The sequence below is a fragment of the Cherax quadricarinatus genome, chromosome 4, assembly GCF_038502225.1.
Source record: "Cherax quadricarinatus isolate ZL_2023a chromosome 4, ASM3850222v1, whole genome shotgun sequence".
Lineage (NCBI taxonomy): Eukaryota > Metazoa > Arthropoda > Malacostraca > Decapoda > Parastacidae > Cherax > Cherax quadricarinatus.
This window is the reverse complement of record NC_091295.1, coordinates 70,174,010-70,199,364: the sequence shown is the minus strand read 5'-3', so window position 1 is coordinate 70,199,364 and position 25,355 is coordinate 70,174,010. Positions and strand designations below refer to the sequence as shown.

General features: G+C 39.5%; 1 protein-coding gene across 1 annotated transcript in view; it reads left to right on the top strand.

The window, feature by feature from the left end:
• LOC138854416 (uncharacterized) overlaps positions 1-16,330 on the top strand; it is a 43,430-nt gene extending 27,100 nt beyond the window's left edge. The window contains exon 6 of the mRNA XM_070097513.1: positions 10,321-16,330. Within this exon, the coding sequence (XP_069953614.1) occupies positions 11,106-15,077 (3,972 nt within the window). The 5' untranslated portion in view covers positions 10,321-11,105 and the 3' untranslated portion in view covers positions 15,078-16,330. The remainder of the gene's footprint in view (positions 1-10,320) is intronic.
• The last annotated feature ends 9,025 nt before the right edge of the window (positions 16,331-25,355 follow it).

Below are 25,355 nucleotides of genomic sequence, written 5' to 3'. Positions count from 1 at the left end.
AATTTATAATAGGACAAAGATTTTTGTTAATTCGCAGTATGGAAAATTAAATATTAAATTAAAGTTTGATTTAGTAAATTATAAGAGGTTTGGTTAAATTTTGTGCCAGCAATCGCGGTTAGACTTAAAAGCCAAGTGAAAATATTTTGGTTTAGGTTATTCTTAAATTTAGAGGTTCAACTGAAATTTATAACAATAAAAGGTGGAATTAATCTATTGGGGATAAATAGAAGTTGAATTTTAAAGGGAAAAAGGCCTGAAAATTAAGGTATAAACCAGGATTACATACCCTGTTATACTTAGAAGAAAAACATTAAAACTTGAATATTAGTAGTTATGGGCTTTAAATTCAAAGAATTTGGCGGTATTTTAGTCTTGTTAGAGGAACCTGATCTGTAAACCATACAACACGAAGGATCTTACTTATTCTTGTTTAACAGTTTGTATACCATCATGATTTGATAACCTTTGTTGAGGAAGTTATTGAGATTTAGGGAGTTAAAGTATATTAGATCAAGGTGCAGTTTATGGGTAAGAAGAAATGGGTTACAATAAAATTTATTTATACTTATTGGTGATTGAATAATTACTGTGAAGGAGGATTTAATTGTAAGATATAATTTAGTAAGTTAGTATGATGTGAGAACTAAAATATGTACATATCGCCCATCACTTCCATTTAAGGTGGAATAAGTCGTAACATAGTAGGTGTACTGGAAGGTGTACCTAGAATTAAAATTTACTTTGGCAGAAAATATGCGTTAAATTTAGAATTTAATTATATAGGAAATACTCTATAAGTAAAAGTATTAGGTGGTTAGTACTATGATTGTTATAGTTGTAAGGTATTTAATGTTGATGGTGTGTGTATCGGTTGGGGTGGCGTTTGTGACTCTTCTTGAACGGAAGATTTTAGGATATATTCAGATTCGGAAGGGGCCAAATAAATTAGGTGTTCTGGGGTTGCTTCAACCTTTTTCAGATGCTGTAAAGTTATTTTTGAAAGAGCAAAACTCGCCTTTAATGTCTAATTTTTTACCTTATTATTTATCACCAGTATAGTGGACCCTCGCCTAATGAACGCATCGCATAACCTTAAATTCGCCTAACAATACATTTTAACGCTAACATTTTGCCTTGGCTAACGCTAAAAAACTCGCCTAACGATATTCGTTCTCGGGTACTAATTAATATTGTTAGGTGAGGGTCCACTGTACAGTGGACCCCCGCATACCGTACGCATCGCATACCGTACAATCCGCATACCGGTCGCTTTGATCGCAAAAATTTTGCCTCGCATACCGCCCAAAAACCCGCTCACCGCCCTTCGTCCGAGACGCGTCCAATGTGCGGCCTGAGCCAGCCTCATATGTTCCGCCGGTGGCATTGTTTACCAGCCAGCCTCCGCGGTAACATCCAAGCATACAGTCAGAATATTTCGTATTATTACAGTGTTTTCGGTGCTTTATCTGGAAAATAAGTGACCATGGGCCCCAAGAAAGCTTCTAGTTCCAACCCTACAGCAATAAGGGTGAGAATTCCAATAGAGATGAAGAAAGAGATCATTGATAAGTATGAAAGTGGAGTGCGTGTCACCGACCTGGTCAGGTTGTACAAGAAACCCAAATCAACCATCTCTACTATTGTGGGCAACAGAAAGGCAATCAAGGAAGCTGTTCTTGCCAAAGGTTTAACTGTGTTTTCGAAACAGAGATCGCAAGTGATGGAAGATGTTGAGAGACTCTTATTGGTGTGGATAAATGAAAAACAGCTAGCAGGAGATAGCGTCTCTCAAGCGATCATAAGCGAAAAGGCTAGGAAGTTGCATGAGGATTTAATTAAAAAAATGCCTGCAACTAGTGATGATGTGAGTGAATTTAAGGCCAGCAAAGGTTGGTTTGAGAGATTTAAGAAGCGTAGTGGCATACATAGTGATACATAGTGTGATAAGGCATGGTGAGGCTGCCAGTTCGGACCACAAAGCAGCTGAAAAATATGTGCAGGAATTCAAGGAGTACATAGACAGTGAAGGACTGAAACCTGAACAAGTGTTTAATTGTGATGAAACAGGCCTGTTTTGGAAGAAAATGCCAAGCAGGACCTACATTACTCAGGAGGAAAAGGCACTCCCAGGACATAAGCCTATGAAAGACAGGCTTACTTTGTTGATGTGTTCCAATGCTACTGGTGATTGCAAAGTGAAGCCTTTATTAGTGTATCACTCTGAAACTCCCAGACCGTTCAGGCAAAAGAATGTCCTCAAGGAGAATTTGTGTGTGCTGTGGAGGGCAAACAGTAAGGCATGGGTCACTAGGGACTTTTTCTATGACTGGTTACACCATGCATTTGCCCCCAATGTGAAAGATTACCTAACTGAAAAGAAATTAGAACTTAAGTAACGGAGATAAAACACCTCAATTACTGGGAGCGCTTGAGGTTTCTAAACCTGTATTCCCTGGAACGCAGGAGGGAGAGATACATGATTATATACACCTGGAAAATCCTAGAGGGACTAGTACCGAACTTGCACACGAAAATCACTCACTACGAAAGCAAAAGACTTGGCAGACGATGCACCATCCCCCCAATGAAAAGCAGGGGTGTCACTAGCACGTTAAGAGACCATACAATAAGTGTCAGGGGCCCGAGACTGTTCAACTGCCTCCCAGCACACATAAGGGGGATTACCAACAGACCCCTGGCAGTCTTCAAGCTGGCACTGGACAAGCACCTAAAGTCAGTTCCTGATCAGCCGGGCTGTGGCTCGTACGTTGGTTTGCGTGCAGCCAGCAGCAACAGCCTGGTTGATCAGGCGCTGATCCACCAGGAGGCCTGGTCACAGACCGGGCCGCGGGGGCGTTCACCCCCGAAACTCTCTCGAGGTAAACTCCAGGTAAGTGCCTCCTGGTGTTAGACAATGCCCCTGGTCATCTTACAGACGTGGCAGAGCGACTTTATGGGGACATGAAATTCATTAAGGTGAAGTTTTTGCCTCCTAATACCACTCCTCTCCTGCAGCCCATGGACCAGCAGGTTATTGCAAACTTCAAAAAACTGTACACAAAAGCTATGTTTGAAAGGTGCTTTGTAGTGACCTCAGAAACTCAACTGACTCTAAGAGACTTTTGGAGAGATCACTTTAATATCCTCAATTGTGTAAACCTTATAGGTAAGGCTTGGGAGGGAGTGACTAAGAAGACCTTGAACTCTGCTTGGAAGAAACTGTGGCCAGAATGTGTAGACAAAAGGGATTTTGAAGGGTTTGAGGCTAACCCTGAGAGGATTATGCCAGTTGAGGAATCCATTGTGGCATTGGGAAAGTCCTTGGGGTTGGAGGTTAGTGGGGAGGATGTGGAAGAGTTGGTGGAGGAGGACAATGAAGAACTAACCACTGATGAGCTGATAGATCAACTTCAACAGCAAGAGGTCAGACCTGAGGAAACTGGTTCAGAGGAGGGGAGAGAGAAATTGAAGAAGTTGCCTACTACAAAGATTAAGGAAATCTGTGCAAAGTGGCTTGAAGTGCAAACCTTCATGGATGAAAATCACCCTCACACAGCTATTGCAAGCCGTGCTGGTGACTATTACACTGACAATGTTGTGAAACACTTTAGGGAAGTCATAAAGGAACGAGAGGTACAGGCCACTATGGACAGATATGTTGTGCAAAAGAAGTCCAGTGACTCTGAAGCTGGTCCTAGTGGCATTAAAAGAAGAAGGGAAGTAACCCCAGAAAAGGACTCGACACCTCAAGTCTTAATGGAAGGGGATTCCCCTTCTAAACACTAACACACTCTCTCTCCTCCTCCCATCCCATCAATCATCACCAGATCTTCAATAAAAGTAAGTGTCATGTAATTGTGCATGCCTTTTTCAGTTTGTGTGTATTAAAATTAACATTTCATGTGGTAAAAAAATTTTTTTTCATACTTTTGGGTGTCTTGCACGGATTAATTTGATTTCCATTATTTCTTATGGGGAAAATTCATTCGCATACCGAACATTTCGCATAACAACCAGCCCTCTTGCACGGATTAAGGTCGCTATGCGGGGGTCCACTGTATTTGGTTTGTTTATTGCTTTGATTTTGTGAAGGATCATTCCATATGAGTTAGGTTTAGTAAATTTTGATATAGGTGTATTATTTTTTTTGTGTTGTTTAACCCTTTGATTGTCACTATCCCCAATCCTGAGGTGTCTCCTGGTGAAGACTTTCTTATCAGTTAAAGGTAAGATTTAAAAGATTCTACTTGACAGCTTTGAAGGATGTTAGTTTGAGCTAACTTAAAATCGTAGATAACTAAAAGTACTGATGGGATAAAAAGACCAAATAAATTAACTGAAGATCACAAAGGAGCCGAAAAATTTTTGAGGTTTTTATAGGAGGTATTTCATTTTATTTGGGTATAGGAGATTGAAATAGAGGATAAAGTAAGTTGAATGTAAGAGTAAAGAGTTACTAGTGAGGAGTGGAGTAGGATTAGAAGCGGAAAGAAAGTGGACGTTAAAATTATCTCTTGAATAATGATTCATTTGGGAATGAAACCCGAGAATGGGGGCATCCCTCCCAAGGAGTAAAGGTTTATTATTGAGATAATTTTAGGGAGAGGTAATTGATTGGAGTTCATTAGGTGGGAAAAGAAGTATGTTTGGGTTGATGAGAAGAAGAGGGCCACTGAGGTTGAGATTAGAGCATATATCAAAAAGTAGATTATTCAGGAGGTTTCATTCATGGGTATAGCAAAAAGTATCCAGGATATTTGATTGATAGATCAGTAAGCTAGAATTTTTCGAAGAGAAGTTTGATTGATTCTGCCAAGAGCTCCCACAACAGCGGAGGATATTGCTCCAAAGAAAAGAAGCCTGTGTGTGTAAGGTCCTATGGATAGGTAGGAAATTAAAAATATAGGTGCAAGTTTTTGGATTGTTATGAGAATAATAACTTGGGTTCAATTAAGACCTATAACTTGAGGGAACCAAAAATGGAAGGGAGCTGCTCCTAATTTGAGGAGTAAAGCTAAGGAGATAAAGGAGAGTGAAAACCTAGGCACGAAGAATGTTAAGGTTGAGGGCTTGAATCAGAAAGTATTTTAAGGAGGCTTCAGATGGTAATTGATTTTCTTTTGATGAAATTAGAGGGATGAATGATATTAAGATTAAGTTCAAGACCAATTCAAGCGGAGAATCATAATGAGGAGGAGATAGAAAGGAGGGTTCCTGAAATAAGTGAAAGTATAAAAATGATTTTATAAGGTGAGAATAAAATTATAAAGAGAGATTACTCTCATAAATGAGGTATGAGCCCATTAGCTTAGATTTAGCTTATCTTTATATTGACATATGTAGAAGTGTAAAGGGCACAAAAAGTTTTGATCTTTCAAAGATTGGTGCGATTCCAATTTACATATAGTGTAAGAAGGGAGTACATGTTCAGAAAATGATAGTAAGGAGAGAAGTGTATAAGTATCTATAAAGATACTGCACCTATTTAGGTATTCTTAGTGAATTAAAAGAGAAAAAATAGCGTTGGTTTAGGAAATTTGAAAAAAAAAAAAAATTATAAGGAGGGAGGTTTTAGCAAATTAAAAAATTTCGTGCAATATATATGCAGAGCGCGTATGTAAAGTGGTGCATTGAGTATAACTGTGTGAGTGAGCTCATGTATACTATAACAGAATAATAACATTGAGCACTGTACATTACGATTAATACAATTATAAGTAGAACCCTTCATGAGAAGGGGATTCTACTTATATTTGTATTAACCCTTTGTTTACGCCGTATAAATACGTCTTACACGCCACTGTTTCTGACGTATTTTTTTTTATTTTATTTTATTATCACACTGGCCGATTCCCACCAAGGCAGGGTGGCCCGAAAAAGAAAAACTTTCACCATCACTCACTCCATCACTGTCTTGCCAGAAGGGTGCTTTACACTACAGTTTTTAAACTGCAACATTAACACCCCTCCTTCAGAGTGCAGGCACTGTACTTCCCATCTCCAGGACTCAAGTCCGGCCTGCCGGTTTCCCTGAACCCCTTCATAAATGTTACTTTGCTCACACTCCAACAGCACGTCAAGTATTAAAAACCATTTGTCTCCATTCGCTCCTATCAAACACGCTCACGCATACCTGCTGGAAGTCCAAGCCCCTCGCACACAAAACCTCCTTTACCCCCTCCCTCCAACCTTTCCTAGGCCGACCCCTACCCCGCCTTCCTTCCACTACAGACTGATACACTCTTGAAGTCATTCTGTTTCGCTCCATTCTCTCTACATGTCCGAACCACCTCAACAACCCTTCCTCAGCCCTCTGGACAACAGTTTTGGTAATCCCGCACCTCCTCCTAACTTCCAAACTACGAATTCTCTGCATTATATTCACACCACACATTGCCCTCAGACATGACATCTCCACTGCCTCCAGCCTTCTCCTCGCTGCAACATTCATCACCCATGCTTCACACCCATATAAGAGCGTTGGTAAAACTATACTCTCATACATTCCCCTCTTTGCCTCCAAGGACAAAGTTCTTTGTCTCCACAGACTCCTAAGTGCACCACTCACTCTTTTTCCCTCATCAATTCTATGATTCACCTCATCTTTCATAGACCCATCCGCTGACACGTCCACTCCCAAATATCTGAATACATTCACCTCCTCCATACTCTCTCCCTCCAATCTGATATTCAATCTTTCATCACCTAATCTTTTTGTTATCCGCATAATCTTTTGTTTATACGCATAAATTCTGGCTGCTTCAAATCAAGCGGGAAAGGCCTGGTAGGCCTACATGAGAGAGAATGGGTCTCAGTGGTGGGTGTGCACTCTGTGAAAAAATCTGGGACTCAGCGGTGCATTGTGGGAACGCCATCTTGGTAGTCCATTTTCACCATGCCTCACAGTAAGAAGTACTTCACTCCTCAGCGGATTGGAGGTCTTTTGTTCCCAAGTGATAGCTCTAACAGCGATGAAAACGTCAGTGACAGTGAATTCCAGGGTTTTGAAGTGAGTGTGACCGAAAAAAGTGCCCAGGATAATGTAATTAGTGATGAAAACCCAGATGACCCACAACCTTCCACCTCTGGTGCTGTGCCGGCTTGTTCACGTTCACGTTCACCTGTACCAGGACGAAAGAGGAAACTATTTGGTCGTGTACAACACCCAGATGTTAGCAGTGAATGTGATAGTGATAGTGATTTCAAGGCTATTGAAAGCAGTTCTAGTTGTGACAGTGAGGGTGAATACAGGAGGGCCCCGCTTTACGGCGTTCCGCTTTACGGCGTTCCGCTAATACGGACATTTCAAATTATGACCAAAACTCACTATACGGCTCCCCCCACCTGACTTTCTAATACGGTCACCGTGCCCCACCCTGTTTGTTTACATTCTCCATGAGCTCAGTAAGCACTAAGTCTCTCCATTTTGTCTGGAAACTCCAAAATTTCAAATGTTTTTAAAAGTTATTTCATATTTTATATATACTCTGATAATTATACTTATGTATACCTGTACCTAAATAAACACCCCACAGTAGAATAAATAAACATAAATGTGAGATGTGAGCAGACGACTTCCACAAGTGACGCCATAATAACAATAGTCACCGAGTCTCATTAAATGTCGTATATTACGGTAATATACACATTTTCATTAATCCATCCATGATATTTTTTTCAAAATTATATAATAAACACGATGCATAACATATAAATAAGATAAATACACCCCACAGTAGAATAAATAAACATAAATGTGAGCTGTGGTAGCAGACGACTTCCACAAGTGGTGATAATAACAATAGTCACCGAGTCTCATTAAATGTCGTATATTACGGTAATATACACATTTTCATTAATCCATCCATGATATTTTTTTCAAAATTATATAATAAACACGATACATAACATAAAAAGATGATAAATACACCCCACAATAGAATAAATAAACATAAATATAAGATGTGGGAGCCTGGTTTGTTTACATAACTCTGCGCCTGTCACCTCTCATGTACTCATTCTTTCTCTCTCTCATTTATTCGTTTTATCTCATTTACTTACTCCTGACCCTACATTAAGACTACAAATATTTTAAGGTAAGTAATGAGTGAACTGTATATACATTTTATCGCTCTGGGATGCTTAAATATCATAGAATAGTATGTGTGGGTGGGGTGGCCTGGTGAGGTAGCCTGGCTATTACAATAGATGCCACACTTGATTTCTTACAATAAATACTACTTGTCTCACCCTAGATTAAGACTATAAATATTTTAAGGTAAGTAATGAGTGCACTATGTGTGTATTGTACCTTTTTATTGTTTTTTGATGCCTGGTTCTATTGCTAACTTAATATATGTTAGTGTAAACTTGTTATCTAGTGTTTGTATGCATTTATAAGTGGAAAAAAAGGGTGTTCCACTTTACGGCGATTTCCGCTTTACGGCGGTAGCCTGGAACCTAACCTGCCGTATAAGTGGGGCCCTCCTGTATTCCCCAGTGAAGCGGCAGTATGTACGACGTAGCATGTGGTCTGGTAGTGTTTCATATGCTGTTCCAAGGGGAAGGAGAAACTCTGGGAGCACATCCCTTGGCCCTACACCACAACCTCATAGTGAAGATGACGATATTGTTACGATGGGTATGAATGATGTGAGCGAGGGAGCAGGCAGTGGTGGTGAGTGATGGTGGCACGACCCATGTGGCACCAGCAGCGGGCCATGCTACTACCCACGCTGCTGACTCCTACACAACCACAACCTGCACAACCACAACCACGTTACAATATCCAGAACCCACCAGCAGACCGCATCTGGGATTGGCAGGAAGGTGACGAGTTTGTTCCCAGTCCCCATGACTTTGATGAAACACAAAATGGAATAAAGCCATCATGTCCACTTGGGAACAATGCTATTGAACTGGAATGCTTTGAGTTATTCTTCGATGAACCCCTGATGGACATCATTGTCAGGGAAACCAACACATACTATGAATACACCATGGCAAATACAATTCTCTCACCAAGATCACGGCTACACCAGTGGAAGGACACAACTGTGGCAGAGATGTACCTGTTTTTTGCCACAATAATGCTTATGCCACATGTGTATAAGCACACTGTCACCACATACTCGGCAACAGAATGCCTGATTTCAACTCCAGGTTTTAGTGACATTATAGGTGTCACTCATTTCCTGATACTGTTACGTATGTTACACTTTTCAGACAAAACCAGGCCTGACAGAACCGACAGGTTATATAAGATCAGAAATGTGTTTATGTACATGAAACAAAAGTGCTGCATGTATTTTTATCCCTTCAGGAAGCTTGTTATTGACAAGTCCTTGATTTTATTCAAAGGAAGACTCTCATTCAAGCAATGTATACCAAGCAAGAGGAAACGCTTTGGTATAAAGTTATTTGTACTGTGTGATTGCAGAAGTGGTCTAGTTTTGAATATCATTGTGTACACTGGCAGTAATACTTTGAGAGATACCATGAAGTTATTGGGTATCTCTGGTGATGTGGTTAGAACAATGATGGAACCATATCTTGGTAAGGGGCATATGTTATTTACTGATAACTGGTACACAAGCCCCTTACTCAGTGATTTCTTGCTAGTGAACTTGACAGACGTGTGTGGCACAGTGCGTGGTAATCACAAACATATGCCAAGGTTCAACGCTGGCACTCGCAGAGGTGAGGTGCAAGCCTTTGCTGCCAATGACATCATGGCATTTCGGTGGCATGACAAACGTGATGTCACATTGTTGACATCAGTTCACCGAAACGAAATGGCACACAGTGATAGGCACAACAGAGAGACCAATGAACCCATTCTAAAGCCTGCAGCTGTCATGGACTACAACCTCAATATGCACTTAGTGGACAAATGTGACATACAGATTGGGTTTGCAGATTGTGTATGCAAGAGTTATAAGTGGTATATAATGTGAGGGAAAAGTAGGTGTAAGTGGGGTTAAGGTTGTTCGGGCAACCAGGAACCATTAGTTACGTCGCGTGCACCCCCCCTCCCCTCTGGCGGGCTGGGGCGAAACTAGTTCCTGGTGTCCGATTTGTTAGTTTCTACTCCTGGTAATATTGACCTTACCTGGTGTGGGTTGAAGTTTGGAGAGTCACTTCACCTCCACTCTTCTCCTAATCAGGTAGGGTGATCTACCAGGAGTATCACTGTTTGTTTCTTTATTTTGTTTGCTGGTTACCAGTAATGATTTTGGCATTTATCATTCTTTTCAATTCTTAAATGTTATATTATCATGACTATGGGTAACCAGTTTATTTTCTCTTATTTACCAGCTCTGTTCCTGGCGTGGTCTTCCAGGATAGACGCCAGTTAAAGGAGCAAGACGTGTGTTAATAATACTTATTAACATTATTCTACTACTACCGGCCCTTACCTATTCTACTTGTGCTCCATCCAAGTGGTAGGAGATTCCAGAACATCGGATTACCATCTGCCCAGGATAACCTACATAAATAACATCAGAGGAACTATCCAGGGCCATACCTACTCCTGCCCAACTCAAAGAACTGAAGGCCAATTTTTTTTATTATATTTAAATTTTAAGTAAAATTCTCAAAAATCATTATTCTCATTTTTCCTAAGTTATTTCTTTATTTATTTATTTTTCCATTAATTTCTTTTGTTCAGTTGGAAGGCGTTCCACTGACAATGGCGACCTTGCCAGGATCCGACTCTTGAAGCAACATCGTCCTGATGGTTCAACTGGTTGTGAGTATAACATTTAAGATAGAAAAGGGTGAGTTAGTTGAGGTGTCAAGTCATTACTGGTAGTCTGGTTGACTTACCGTTGTTTGGTTCTAAGGTTCGGTTTAGAAGTTTACCTATTTGTTGGACCTGGGGAACTTTGATAATAACCCCTCCTGTGTGAACCGTGTGTATTTTGCTTAGTGAAGGCTATTGAGCCCACAAGTGTATTCTTCCAGGGAGAAATATTTATTTCATTTTCTACTTTGGGAAGTTTAAAGTGTGCGGACTGTGTCCCTCTTTTGTAACAGACGTTACTGTTAATTTTAATTAAGTCAGTTTAAGTTGGGTGCGTAATATTTCTTTTTACAAGATGGATTCTTTAGATTTCTGGTTAAAAGCTGGAAAGGAAATGGGATTTACTGGACAAAGCCTTGATAATTACATTACTTCTAAAATGGCTATTGAAGAGAAAAAGGAACAGGAAAGACTAGCTCGAGAGGAGAAAAGACTAGCTCGAGAAGAGAAAAAGGAACAGGAAAGACTAGCTCGAGAAGAGAAAAAGGAACAGGAAAGACTAGCTCGGGAGGATAAAATCGAACAGGAAAGGATAGCTAGAGAAGACAGAGTTCAGGCAAGAGAGGTAGCCTTCAAAATGAAGGAAATTGAGTTAGAACAATCAAGGTTGGAATTAGAAGCCAAGAAGATAGAACTATCTAAGCAGAAAATAGATGAAGGGGTACTGGAATACCCTTCCCAAGAACCTAATATTAGGATGCCTCAAATACCACCTTTCTCAGAACAAGATGACATAGCGGCATATATTACTAGATTCGAGAGTACTGCTACTCTCTGTGACTGGCCAGTAGATTCTTGGGCTACTAGGCTTGGCTTACTACTGTCAGGTTCAGCATTAAACGTCTATTCCACTCTACCCTCTGATGTTATTTCTAGTTATAGCCTGCTGAAGAAAGCTATACTACAGGCTTTCAAAAAAACTACTCATCATTACAGGTCGGAGTTTAGACACATTAAAATAACTCCTCATCAAAATTACATGCAATTCTTAACAACACTTTTCAGATTATTTGATTCGTGGATTGACAGTGCTGAGGTTGACCACGATTTCGAATCTTTACGAGACCTGATGGTAAGAGATCAATTCCTTTCTTCTGTAAACTCTGACTTACGAATATTCATTAAAGAACAAAACGTTCATACGGCTGCAGAAATGGCACAAGCTGCTGATATATATGCGTGCGCTCATAATAACTACCCTAAAGAGCGTAGCAGATATAAGCCTGTTGTGCCTAAGCAATCTGAGGGATCCAAACCCTCCGTACCTAAGAATTCCACGGCCTTCACAGTAAAGTGTTTCAACTGTAATGAGTGGGGTCATAGAAGGCCCGACTGTCCTAGAAAAAAAGGTGAAAATGTCGGTAAATGTTTCACTGAATCAAACATAAACGCACCTTTTAGTGAAGGTACAGTCAATGGTATGAATGTGTCAACCATTCTTAGAGACACTGGATGTTCCTGTATTGTTATCTCAAGTAAGCTTTTCCCTAACCTAGATTCTTCACGTTATAAGTCCACTAAGTTAACTGACTATTTAGGAAGAAGCGATTCTTTTCCAACAGTCAGATGTTTTGTTAGGTGCAAATGGTTCTCAGGATGGGTAGATGCCGTAGTTGCCCCGATAACCTCGTGTTCTGTTTTGGTTGGGAACATACAAGGGGCTGCTTTCCCATCTGAGAAGGACTGTTTGGAATTTGGAGTTTCCAAGGAAGGGTTGGAACCTAATATCTCTGTTTCTTCACAGATAGTTCCAGATGAGATTCAGTTGGATAACCTAAATCAGAGAGCTGATGGTTACAGAACTCCGGTAACACCTTTAGTAAGTCAGTCACTTGACCTGGACAACGCAGACACCAGTGGAAAACTACGTGTGGCACAATCTATACAACAACTAGACTCGATTAACGTCCTTACCAGAGCTCAGTCTAAGGTAAAACCTATCCACCCATTAGTTCTTTCCAAAGGAAAGCCAATCGAGCTGTCTCGTATAGATTTAGAGGGTCTTCAAAAGACTTGTCCTTCCTTAGAGGAATCTCGGAAGTTAGCTTTAAATGGCAAGGTGACCCAGAGAAAGAAATTTTCTTACAAGTTTGAGTTCAAACACGATCTTTTGTACAAGACTATAGTGTCTGCGGACAAGCCCAATGACGTTGGTCGAAGCCTGTTAGTCATTCCGCAGGATTGCCGTGAAACTATTTTAAAGATTTCTCATGACTTGCCAGTCTCTGGCCATTTTTCACATAGGAAGACCTATAATAAAATCAAGGACCTATATTTCTGGCCTAGCATGTCCTCTGACATCTATAAGTACTGCAGATCATGTCACGTATGTCAACTTTCCACGCAGAAGGGTAGAACTAGGAGAGTTCCTATGGTAAAGATGCCAATTTTCTCAGTCCCTTTTGCAAGGGTTGCAGTAGATATAGTTGGTCCTATCACACCTCGCTCATCAGGAGGTCATAAATATATTTTAACTATGATTGACTACGCGTCCAGCTTCCCAGAGGCGGTACCCTTAAAATCCATTACGTCCATAGAAGTCGCAGAAGCCTTATTTTCTATTTTTTCACGTGTAGGTATACTTCGTGAAATTCTGTCGGATAAAGGGGCACAATTCACTTCAGAATTAATGGAACACGTTTATCAACTTGTGGGTGTTAAACCTCTTTTCACTACACCTTACCATCCGATGTGTAACGGAAGAGTGGAGCGACAACATGCCATCCTAAAGTCAATACTAAAAAAACTATGTATTCTTAAACCAACGGACTGGCATAGATTTTTACCATGTGCTCTTTTCGCAATGCGCGAGATTCCAAGTGATTCCCTTGGTTATTCCCCTTTTGAATTGCTTTATGGGAGACAAGCTCGTGGACCACTATCTATTTTGAATGAACTTTGGTCTAAAGATATCAAACCTGAGGTTCAAAACAGCTATCAGTTTCTTTTAGATCTAAGGGAAAGGTTGGAAGAAACCGCCGATTTGGTCGGTAAAAACCTAGAGATGTCTATGGAAACGTACAAGACCTATTTTGACCATAAAAGCTCCAAGCGTACGTTTAATGTTGGTGATGAAGTTTTAGTTCTCCTACCTGACAAATCCAACAAATTGCTAATTACCTGGCGCGGACCGTATAAAGTAGTGAAGGTCTGCAATAAGGTAGATTATATCTTGGATGTCAAGGGTAGAGAAAGAATGTATCACGTCAATATTTTGAAACGGTACCATCGAAGAGAAGTTAATCTTTGCGTAAATTCCTTTGACGAAGATACTTCTTCTTTCGGCTTGGGTACAAGTGGTGATTCGTACGAATGTAGAGTTTGTATTATAGATGACGAGTCTTTTACAGAATCGAAGGAGCTACTGGACATCTTAACGCATGATCCCTCACCAAAGAAGTCAAATGTCAACATTAACAACGACTTGTCGAATAAACAAAAGTCTCAAGTAAGTGCCTTAGTAAACACATTTTCTGACGTATTCACAGAGGTACCAGGACTTACCACCACTATTGTACACAAGATTGAATTGTCGGATCATGAACCAGTAAGGCGGAAAATCTACCCTGTTCCCGTTCACTTACGGAAAACTTTTGATAATGAGGTTGACAAACTATTTAACTTAAATATCATAGAACCTTCGAAATCAGCTTTCTGTTCACCAGTTGTTATGGTTAAGAAACCCGATAATTCTTACCGACTGGCACAAGATTTTCGTTATTTGAATACTATAACTAAATGGGATGCAGAACCCATGCCAGTAATTGATCATGACTTGTATAAATTCCATGACTGCAAATTCTTCTCGGAATTAGACATCTCACAAGCATACCATCAAGTGCCATTACACCCAGACTCTAAAGCATACACTGCTTTCCCTACTCATAGAGGTCTAATGCAATATCGCACAATGCCTTTCGGCTTGGTTACCACGTGTGCCACGTATATTAGGCTTATGAGAATAGTTCTTTCTGATCTAAAGAATGTATCAGTGTATTTTGATAATATTTATATCATGACAAATGTCTGGGAAGACCATCTAAATACACTAGCGCTTGTTTTGAAAAGACTAAGAACTCATGGCCTTACAGTTAAACCACAAAAGTGCTTTCTTGGCTATCATAAGGTACAATACCTTGGGTTCATTATCTCTGATAACAACTTTTCACCACTTCCAAATAAGACCAAAGCTGTTTTAGAAAGTACGTTCCCTGCTACCAAAAAGTTATTAAGTAAGAAGTTTCCTTGGATCTGTAAACTTCTATAGAAATTTCGTACCAAATCTAAGTAGCTTAACTTCAGTTCTTACAAACTATTTGAAAAAGGGTGTCAAGGAACCTCTTAGTTGTTCTGAGGAAGCCATCCAAAGCTTCGAAGAAATTAAGAGGTTATTTTCAAACCCCCCTGTCCTAAAATTGCCAGATATTAATAAAATATTTTGTCTCCGAACAGATGCCTCCCATTCTGGACTCGGGGCTGTACTACTTCAATATTATGAGGAGACACCTTTCCCAGTATCTTTCGCCAGTAAGAAGCTTCTGCCCAGAGAAGAAAGATATTCCACTGTGGAGAAAGAATGTTATGCTTTAGTATGGGGTATAAGTAGATTTAAATACTACCTATACGGTAAACCCTTTGTGCTTGAAACAGATCACAAGCCACTGATGTACTTGGAAAACTTTAAAGGGTCAAATAGCAGACTCTTGAGATGGGCTCTGGCTATTCAGCCCTATAAGTTTAAAGTCGTTTATATTTCTGGCTCGGAAAACCACTTCTCAGATTGGCTGAGCCGAGGTTGTACATAGTTCTTTTCCCTCTGTTCGTTGACTTATTGACTCCGTCCATAAGTTTTGGAAGGGGGTATTGTGAGGGAAAAGTAGGTGTAAGTGGGGTTAAGGTTGTTCGGGCAACCAGGAACCATTAGTTACGTCGCGTGCACCCCCCCTCCTCTCTGGCGGGCTGGGGCGAAACTAGTTCCTGGTGTCCGATTTGTTAGTTTCTACTCCTGGTAATATTGACCTTACCTGGTGTGGGTTGAAGTTTGGAGAGTCACTTCACCTCCACTCTTCTCCTAATCAGGTAGGGTGATCTACCAGGAGTATCACTGTTTGTTTCTTTATTTTGTTTGCTGGTTACCAGTAATGATTTTGGCATTTATCATTCTTTTCAATTCTTAAATGTTATATTATCATGACTATGGGTAACCAGTTTATTTTCTCTTATTTACCAGCTCTGTTCCTGGCGTGGTCTTCCAGGATAGACGCCAGATAAAGGAGCAAGACGTGTGTTAATAATACTTATTAACATTATTCTACTACTACCGGCCCTTACCTATTCTACTTGTGCTCCATCCAAGTGGTAGGAGATTCCAGAACATCGGATTACCATCTGCCCAGGATAACCTACATAAATAACATCAGAGGAACTATCCAGGGCCATACCTACTCCTGCCCAACTCAAAGAACTGAAGGCCAATTTTTTTTATTATATTTAAATTTTAAGTAAAATTCTCAAAAATCATTATTCTCATTTTTCCTAAGTTATTTCTTTATTTATTTATTTTTCCATTAATTTCTTTTGTTCAGTTGGAAGGCGTTCCACTGACATATAAAACTGTTTTTCCATCTTGTTGATATCTCCATGCTAAATGCTTATAACATATACAAGTTGAGGACCAACAAAACACCAAAATATGGTGAATTTTGTTTGTCAGTAATCAGACAAATAATTGCAAAGTACCAAGGAGCAACACCTGCAATAGACAAGCGCCCACGAAATTACCAACACACGCCATCTCGTTTCAGGCCTGGTAATCACTACCCCATACAACTGCCTCCTACTACTGCCAAGAAAAATGCTCAGAAGAGGTGTTATGTATGTATGCATACCACAAAACGCCCACCACAAACACCCAGAGACACTCGTTTTATGTGTGAGGAGTGTGAAGTGCCACTCTGCATATACCCATGTTTCAAAGAGTTCCACAAGCTGCAGCAGTTCTAGGAACATGTTCAGTGACTGTACATATGTATATATATTATGGAACAATAGTAATAAACATTGTTTTGTATTGTTTGTTTGTGTAAACAAATTGTATCCACAAACTAATAGTGATAAAGTTTGTTCAGTTATTGTGTTGTAAACAATGAGTGTATATTTGAACAATGCACCTTACATTCGTCTCACAGGCCACATAAGTTACTTGGAAAAGAAAAATATTGGAAAATACAAGAAACTTTTGAATTAGAGTAAATAAAAGAATACCAGGTGGGCGGCAGTTGCCACTGTTGCCGTACGCACCTCACTTTATGCCAACTACTATACCACTCACTTATTTATCCATACCTCACCTATGCTATTTGTGCTTGGGGATCAACTGCAGCAACACACCTAAAGCCAATAATAACCCAACAAAAAGCTGCAGTAAGAATAATCACTAAATCCCATCCCTGGCAACACACCCCACCACTCTTCATAGATCTAAACTTACTCCCTGTTCAGTACATCCACACTTACTACTGTGCAATCTACATCTACAGGACCTTAAATTCCAATATTAACCTTGACCTAAAATACTTTCTTGATAGTTGTGACAGAACCCACAGGCATAACACCAGACACAAACATCTCTGTGACATTCCCCGTGTCCTACTAAACCTTTACAAAAATTCAATGTATGTCAAAGGCCCTAAAATTTGGAACACCCTACCTGAGAACTCTAGAACTGCAGACACATTCATCACCTTCAAAACTACCATTAGAAAACATCTTATCTCCCTGATACACCCCGTCAACTAATTACACGAATACACCATACCCCGGCCGGGATTGAACCCGCGGTCATAGAGTCTCAAAACTCCAGCCCGTCGCGTTAGCCACTAGACCAGCTAGCCACAATAAGATTCATCCAACTAGGTATATTTCTACACCATAGGAAGGTTAGCACAGGCACCTCTGTGACCACAAATGCAAGTTTTTACAGACGAATCTCCAGCTAGCGTGGCCGTGACGAACTCTAGCTCAAGTCCCTTCACTGCCGTCAACATGACTTAAGAAATCGTAATGACACGATTGCAAATAAACCATACCCCCGGCCGGGATTGAACCCACGGTCATAGAGTCTCAAAACTCCAGCCCGTCGCGTTAGCCACTAGACCAGCTAGCCACAATAAGATTCATCCAACTAGGTATATTTCTACACCATAGGAAGGTTAGCACAGGCACCTCTGTGACCACAAATGCAAGTTTTTACAGACGAATCTCCAGCTAGCGTGGCCGTGACGAACTCTAGCTCAAGTCTCTTCACTGCCGTCAACATGACTTAAGAAATCGTAATGACACGATTGCAAATAAACCATACCCCCGGCCGGGATTGAACCCGCGGTCATAGAGTCTCAAAACTCCAGCCCGTCGCGTTAGCCACTAGACCAGCTAGCCACAATAAGATTCATCCAACTAGGTATATTTCTACACCATAGGAAGGTTAGCACAGGCACCTCTGTGACCACAAATGCACGAATACCACCTGGTGGTTCACACTTACACTCACTCACCCATTTGACCAAAAACAGAAATATTAATCTCAATCTTAAAATAATGAATCCTAACTAGTCATAAGTTGGCCTGTGATACTCCAATACTGAAACTATGTATTGTGCCAAAACAAAAGCATTCACATTGCTAAACTCACAAACTAGTATTTAGTCACTTAGCCATAATACCAACTTACCTCATAATTTGTAATATTTTAAAGTTAAGAATTATTCCAAGTCTGCCTGAAATACCTAGCCATGCTAGGCATTCTAGTGGTACACTCTGTAATTATTATTTTACTACATGTAAACCACACAATAACCAAATTCTGTAAACTCTGCATTGTAATCCTTATAGAGAATAAACTTTGAATTTGAATTTGAAAACTTTGCGGCTCTATATCTCAGTAAGTACACGTACTGATGGCAAAATTTTTTTTTTTTAGGCTTAAAACACTCAGAAAAATAATCCTAACATTTTCATAAGAAAAAATCATTTTTTTTCATATATTTTGCGACATAGAATGACAGTTTCAGAAAGGGGCCTGCGACAGTCAAAGGGTTAATCGTCTCCTTCTTGATTCCGTCCATTTCCAGGAAGATATTCCTAATAGATGGTAATGGAGGAAGATAAAATAAAGCTACTACTTCTTTATAGTAATTTTCTGATAGATACACTGAGAGTATTATATCTATTGATAGTATGTTATAGCAGTGAACTAACTGATAAGGTGGACCATTGACAAAGTCAATGTGACTTTGTCAATGGTCCAAGTCGGACCGAAACGTCGTCGTAAGAAAACATTCAGCGTAGGATGACTAAATTAATACATAGCATTAGAAATCTTCCTTATGAAGAAAGATTGAAGACTCTTAAGTTACATTCACTTGTTAGACGAAGAATGAGGGGAGACCTGATCGAAGTGTATAAGTGGAAGATAGGTATTAATAAAGGGGATATTAATAAGGTCTTGAGGATATCTCTCCAAGAGAGAACCCGCAGTAATGGATTTAAATTAGATAAGTTTAGATTTAGAAAGGACATAGGAAAGTATTGGTTTGGAAATAGGGTAGTAGATGAGTGGAACAGTCTACCTAGTTGGGTTATTGAGGCTGGGACTTTGGGTAGTTTCAAATTTAGGTTGGATAAGTACATGAGTGGGAGGGGTTGGATTTGAGTGGGACTTTCACATCAGAGCTTATTTCTTGGGTGGCATTGAAAATTGGGTTGGGCAAATGTTTTGTTAGTGGGATGAATTGTAAAGGACCTGCCTAGTATGGGCCAACAGGCCTCCTGCAGTGTTCCTCCTTTCTTATGTTCTTATGTTCTTATGTGCGGGTTATTTGTGTATCGTTCCAGTCACGGTATTGTGCCTTTTTTGTTATTGATAAGGTGGTTAGGTATATATGTATATATGTATTATGTATGTGCTTCAGGTATACAGTGGACCCCCCCCATAACGATCACCTCCGAATGCGACCAATTATGTAAGTGTATATTTATGTAAGTGCGTTTGTATGTGTATGTTTGGGGGTCTGAAATGGACTAATCTACTTCACAATATTCCTTATGGGAACAAATTCGGTCAGTACTGGCACCTGAACATACTTCTGGAGTGAAAAAATATCGTTAATCGGGGGTCCACTGTATAAGATGAGCTCTTATATAAATAATAGCTTACTAACTAGATACACTGAGAGTATTATATCTATTGATAGTTTGTTATAGCAGTGAACTAACTGATAAGGTGGTTAGGTATATCTATGGAGGCAAAGAAGGGAATGTATGAAAGTATAGTAGTACCAACACTCTTATATGGGTGTGAAGCTTGGGTTGTAAATGCAGCAGCGAGGAGATGGTTGGAGGCAGCGGAGATGTCCTGTCTAAGGGCAATGTGTGGTGTAAATATTATGCAGAAAATTCGGAGTGTGGAAATTAGGAGAAGGTATGGAGTTTATAAACGTATTAGTCAGAGGGCTGAAGAGGGGTTGTTGAGGTGGTTTGGTCATTTGGAGAGAATGGATCAAAGTAGAATCCATAGGAGAAGGAAGGTGGGGTAGGGGTCGTCCTTGAAAAGGTTGGAAGGAAGGGGTAAGGGAGGTTTTGTGGGCGAGGGGCTTGGACTTCCAGCAGGTGTGCATGAGCATGTTCGATAGAAGTGAATGGACACGAATGGTATTTGGGACCTGACGATCTGTTGGAGTGTGAGCAGGGTAATATTTAGCGAAGGGATTCAGGGAAACTGGTTACAGTGGTCCCTCGCTTTTCGTAGTTCTCGGGAATCATAGATTTCGGAAATCATAGGGATATTTTCGTATAAACATGGGCTCGCTAATCATAGGTTGACTCGCGAATAGTAGTTCGTCCGGGACACGTACGCACGGTGTGAGCTGGGGCGGCCTCCCTACCCAGCCAGTCTGGCATTGTTTACCATTGAGCGAAGGTCCCCTCACGTGCTCCTACGAAATATTTCATAATATTCCACTCGTTTTAGTGCTTGCAAGTACTAAATAAGCTACCATGGCTCCAAAGAAAGCTCCTAGTGCCAAGCCTATGGTAAAGAAGGTGAGAAATACGATTAATATGATTGTTAAATCAATTGTGGCACTGGGGAGTTCCGTGGGGTTGAATGTGAGTTTGGAGGATGTGGAAGAGTTGGTGGAAGACCACAACGAAGAGCTCCCCACTGAGGAGCTGCAAGAGCTTCAGCAGGAACAGCAACATATCACAGCTCAGAATCTTGCTGCAGAGGAGGAGGAAGAGAGATGGAAGAAGGTGCCTTCTTCAGAAATTAAAGAGATTTTTGCTATGTGGGGTAAGATGGAAAGCTTTATGGAGAAACATCACCCTGACAAGGTTGTTGCAAGCCATGTTGGCAACATGTACAGTGACAAAGTCTTGGGCCATTTTAGGGAAGTGTTAAAGAGATGCCAGAAACAGAACTCTCTCCACAGTTATTTTGCGAGGCAGGACTCCAGTGACTCTCAAGGTGGTCCTAGTGGCATTAAGAAACAGAGAAGACAAGCAACCCCAGAAAATCAATTGGTACCTGAGGTGTTGATGGAAGGGGATTCCCCTTCCAAACTGTAAACAGTCCAATCTCTCTCCTCCTCCAGTCTCCCATGCACTAAGAAGAATCTCTAATAAAGGTAAGTGTTATGCTGTTAATGTTTCATTCATCATTTCTCATTGTATTGTTTATGTACTACATCTATATTTCATGTAAAAAAAATTTTTGTTTTAATATTTCTGGGTGTCAGGAATGGATTAATTGTATTTACATTATTTCTTATGGGGAAAATTGATTCGCAAATCGTAGATTTCGATAATAGTAGCAACTCCAGGAACGGAATAACTACGAAAAACGAGGGACCACTGTATTTTTATATAGCCGGACTTGAGTCCTGGAAATGGGAAGTACAATGCCTGCACTCTAAAGGAGGGGTTTCAGGATATTAGCAGTTTGGAGGGATATGTTGTGTATCTTTATATGTATATGCTTCTAAACTGTTGGGTTCTGAGCACCTCTGCAAAAATAGTGATTATGTGTGAGTGTGGTGAAAGTGTTGAATGATGATGAATGTACATTATTTTCTTTTTGGGGATTTTCTTTCTTTTTGGGTCACCCTGCCTTGGTGGGAGATGGCCAACTTGTTGAAAAAAAAAAATGTATTATGTATGTGCTTCGGGTATATAAGATGAGCTCTGATATAAATAATAGCTTACTAACTAGATACACTGAGAGTATTACATCTATACTAGTGGATTATACGATTAACGAGATTATAAATGAATTCGGTAAATTTACATTTCTTTAAATATATATATATATATATATATATATATATATATATATATATATATATATATATATATATATATATATATATATATATATATAGACAATAAGGTGAATAAGTAAATTCGTAAAGTTAGAGGAGTAGTTTTCATGTTAAGTCGCAGTTTGTTTGTTTGGGTTGGAATTTTTTAAAATGTAAAAATTCAAAGTAAAGCTAAAGATTATCATTACACTTACCTTGTAAAGGTTATCACAGTGGCCGATTATTTTGGTTGCTTACAGTATATTGCTAGGTATTATGATTAAGAAAAATATTTTGGAGTTTTAGTAGGTAATTAAGGAAATGGAGATTTTTAGGCGATAGATAATAGTACTGTGAAGGAAAGTTGAAATATGTAAAGTGAAAAAAGGTAAAAGTATAGGTTAAATTAAGTACCTTGTGTATTAGGGATATTTTATATTAGATAGTTATGGTATTTTTCCCGAAATATGGATAGCTAAGCTGAGGGTTCAGTTTTTGTAGTAAAAAAATCTTGTCTTAGTAGTGAAATGTTAATCGGGCCTTAATATATCTGTTTTTTTTTTTTTTTTTTTTTTTTTTTTTGAAAAAAATTGAATTTTTTCTTTGCACTGAAGAGAGGCAAGGTTTAGGAATAAAGGGGGTAAGCTCTTTATTTAATGATTTTAGTTATAAAAATACATGTATATGAAAGGATTGCTTGACTAGGCTTAGGGGCAGCTATGTTTTTCAGAGGGTTATACCTGAGGTATTCTGTGGGGAATATTTATTGATTTTTTAAGTAAGTAAAAAAAAGTTTTTGTAAATTTAGTTTAGAAATTTAAAGTGAATGTATTAGTATACTGTTGTTTGTCTATAATGAATTTTGGAAAATTAAATGAAATTTATTAAGGAGAGGGACGAGAGTAGAGGAATTCGGCAAAAGTACAGTGGACCCCCGGTTAACGATTTTAATCCGTGCAAGAGGGCTCATCGTTATGCGAAATAATCGTTATGCGAATTAATTTTCCCCATAAGAAATAATGGAAATAAAATTAATCCGTGCAAGACGCCCAAAAGTATGAAAAAAAATTTTTTTTACCACATGAAATGTTAATTTTAATACACACAAACTGAAAAAGGCATGCACAATTACATGACACTTACTTTTATTGAAGATCTGGTGATGATTGATGGGATGGGAGGAGGGGAGAGCATTATCTTCTTACTGTTTAGAAGGGGAATCCCCTTCCATTAGGACTTGAGGTAGCAAGTCCTTTTCTGGGGTTACTTCCCTTCTTCTTTTAATGCCACTAGGACCAGCTTCAGAGTCACTGGACCTCTGTCGCACAACAAATCTGTCCATAGAGCTCTGTACCTCCCGTTTCTTCAAGACTTTCCTAAAATGGGCCATAACATTGTCATTGAAATAGTCACAAGCACAGCTTGCAACAGCTGTGTCAGGGTGATTTTCATCTATAAAGGTTTGCAGTTCAAACCACTCTGCACACATTTCCTTAATCTTTGAAGTAGGCACAATGGATTCCACAACTGGCATAGGCTTCTCAGGGTTAGCCCCAAACCCTTCAAAATCTTTCTTAATTTCCATACTAATTCTCACCCTTTTTACCACAGGGTTGGCACTAGAAGCTTTCTTGGGGCCCATGGTCACTTATTTTCCAGAAACACCACCGAAAACACTGTAATAATACGAAATATTCCGAGTGTATGCTTGGATGTTACCGCGGAGGCTGGCTGGTAAACAATGGGATGGCCGGCACATGTGAGGGCACATTGGACGCGTCTCGGACGAAAATCGGTATGCGGGTTTTTAATCGGTATGCGGGGCAAAAATTTTGCGATAAAAGTAATCGTTATGCGGAAAAATCGCTATGCGATGCCATCGTTATGCGGGGGTCCACTGTATTTATTTTCGCCTGTTTATCAAAAACATGTCTGTATGAGTTATATAGAGTCTGGCCTGCCCATTGGGAACTAAAAGGCCGCGGTATTATGACCGTGCGAAGGTAGCATAATCATTAGTCTTTCAATTGAAGGCTGAAATGAATGGTCGGACGAGAAGTAAGCTGTCTTTATCTCATGAATTGAATTTAACTTTTAAGTGAGAAGTTTGTACACAGAGTTAGTTAAGAGTGATTTGGAGTAGTAAAGTTTATTATTAGTGGAGTATTTAGTTGGGGCGACTAGAATATAAGTTATATAACTGTTTTTTGTTTTAATCAGAGATATTTATGTGATCCCTTTTTAGGATTAGAGAATAAATTACTTTAGGGATAACAGCGTAATTTTTTTTGAGAGTTCTTATCGACCAAAGGGTTTGCGACCTCGATGTTGAATTAAAATTTTCTTTGTGGTGTAGCAGTTACAAAAGAAGGTCTATTCGACCTTTAAATTTTTACATAATTTGAGTTCAGATCGGCGTGAGCCAGGTTGGTTTCCATCTTCTAGGGAGTATTAAGTTATTTTAGTATGAAAGGATTAAATAATTGTAGTTTTAAAGAAAAAATGTATATCAGAAAAAAAGCTGGGCTTTTTCTTTAATTTCCAAAATTAATATTTTTAAGTAAAGTACTTTCTGCGTTAGGATTTTGAAGACCATAGAGGTCTTGATGCGATATTGATGATTTTGACAATGACGATCAAAGTAAGGAGGAGATACAGTGGACCCCCGCATACCGTTGGCATCACGTAACGTTAAATCCGCATTCCGATACATTTTTTCACTAAGATTTTGCCTCGCATACCGCTAAAAAACCCGCTCAATGCTATTCGTCCGAGACGCGTCAAATGTACGGCCTGAGCCAGCCTCACATGTTCCGCCGGTGGCATTGTTTACCAGCCAGCCTCCGCGGTAACATCCAAGCATACAATCGGAACATTTCGTATTATTACAGGTCTCCCTCAACATTCGCGAGGGTTAGGGGATCAAGAGCCTCGCGAATGTTAAAAAACCATGAATGTTTGGTGCCCCAATATATTTTAGGGAAATATATTACAATACTGCTTCCTTAACTTGTTGAACCATGAATAATCATAAAATACATGAAAACGTTGTAAATTGTACTAAATATATACATGTTATGCTTTAATAATGTTCTTCTTCTTTCAACGTACCAGCCGTATCCCACCGAGGTGGGGTGGCCCAAAAGTAAAAACAAAAGTTTCTCCTTTGAAATTTAGTAATATATACAGGA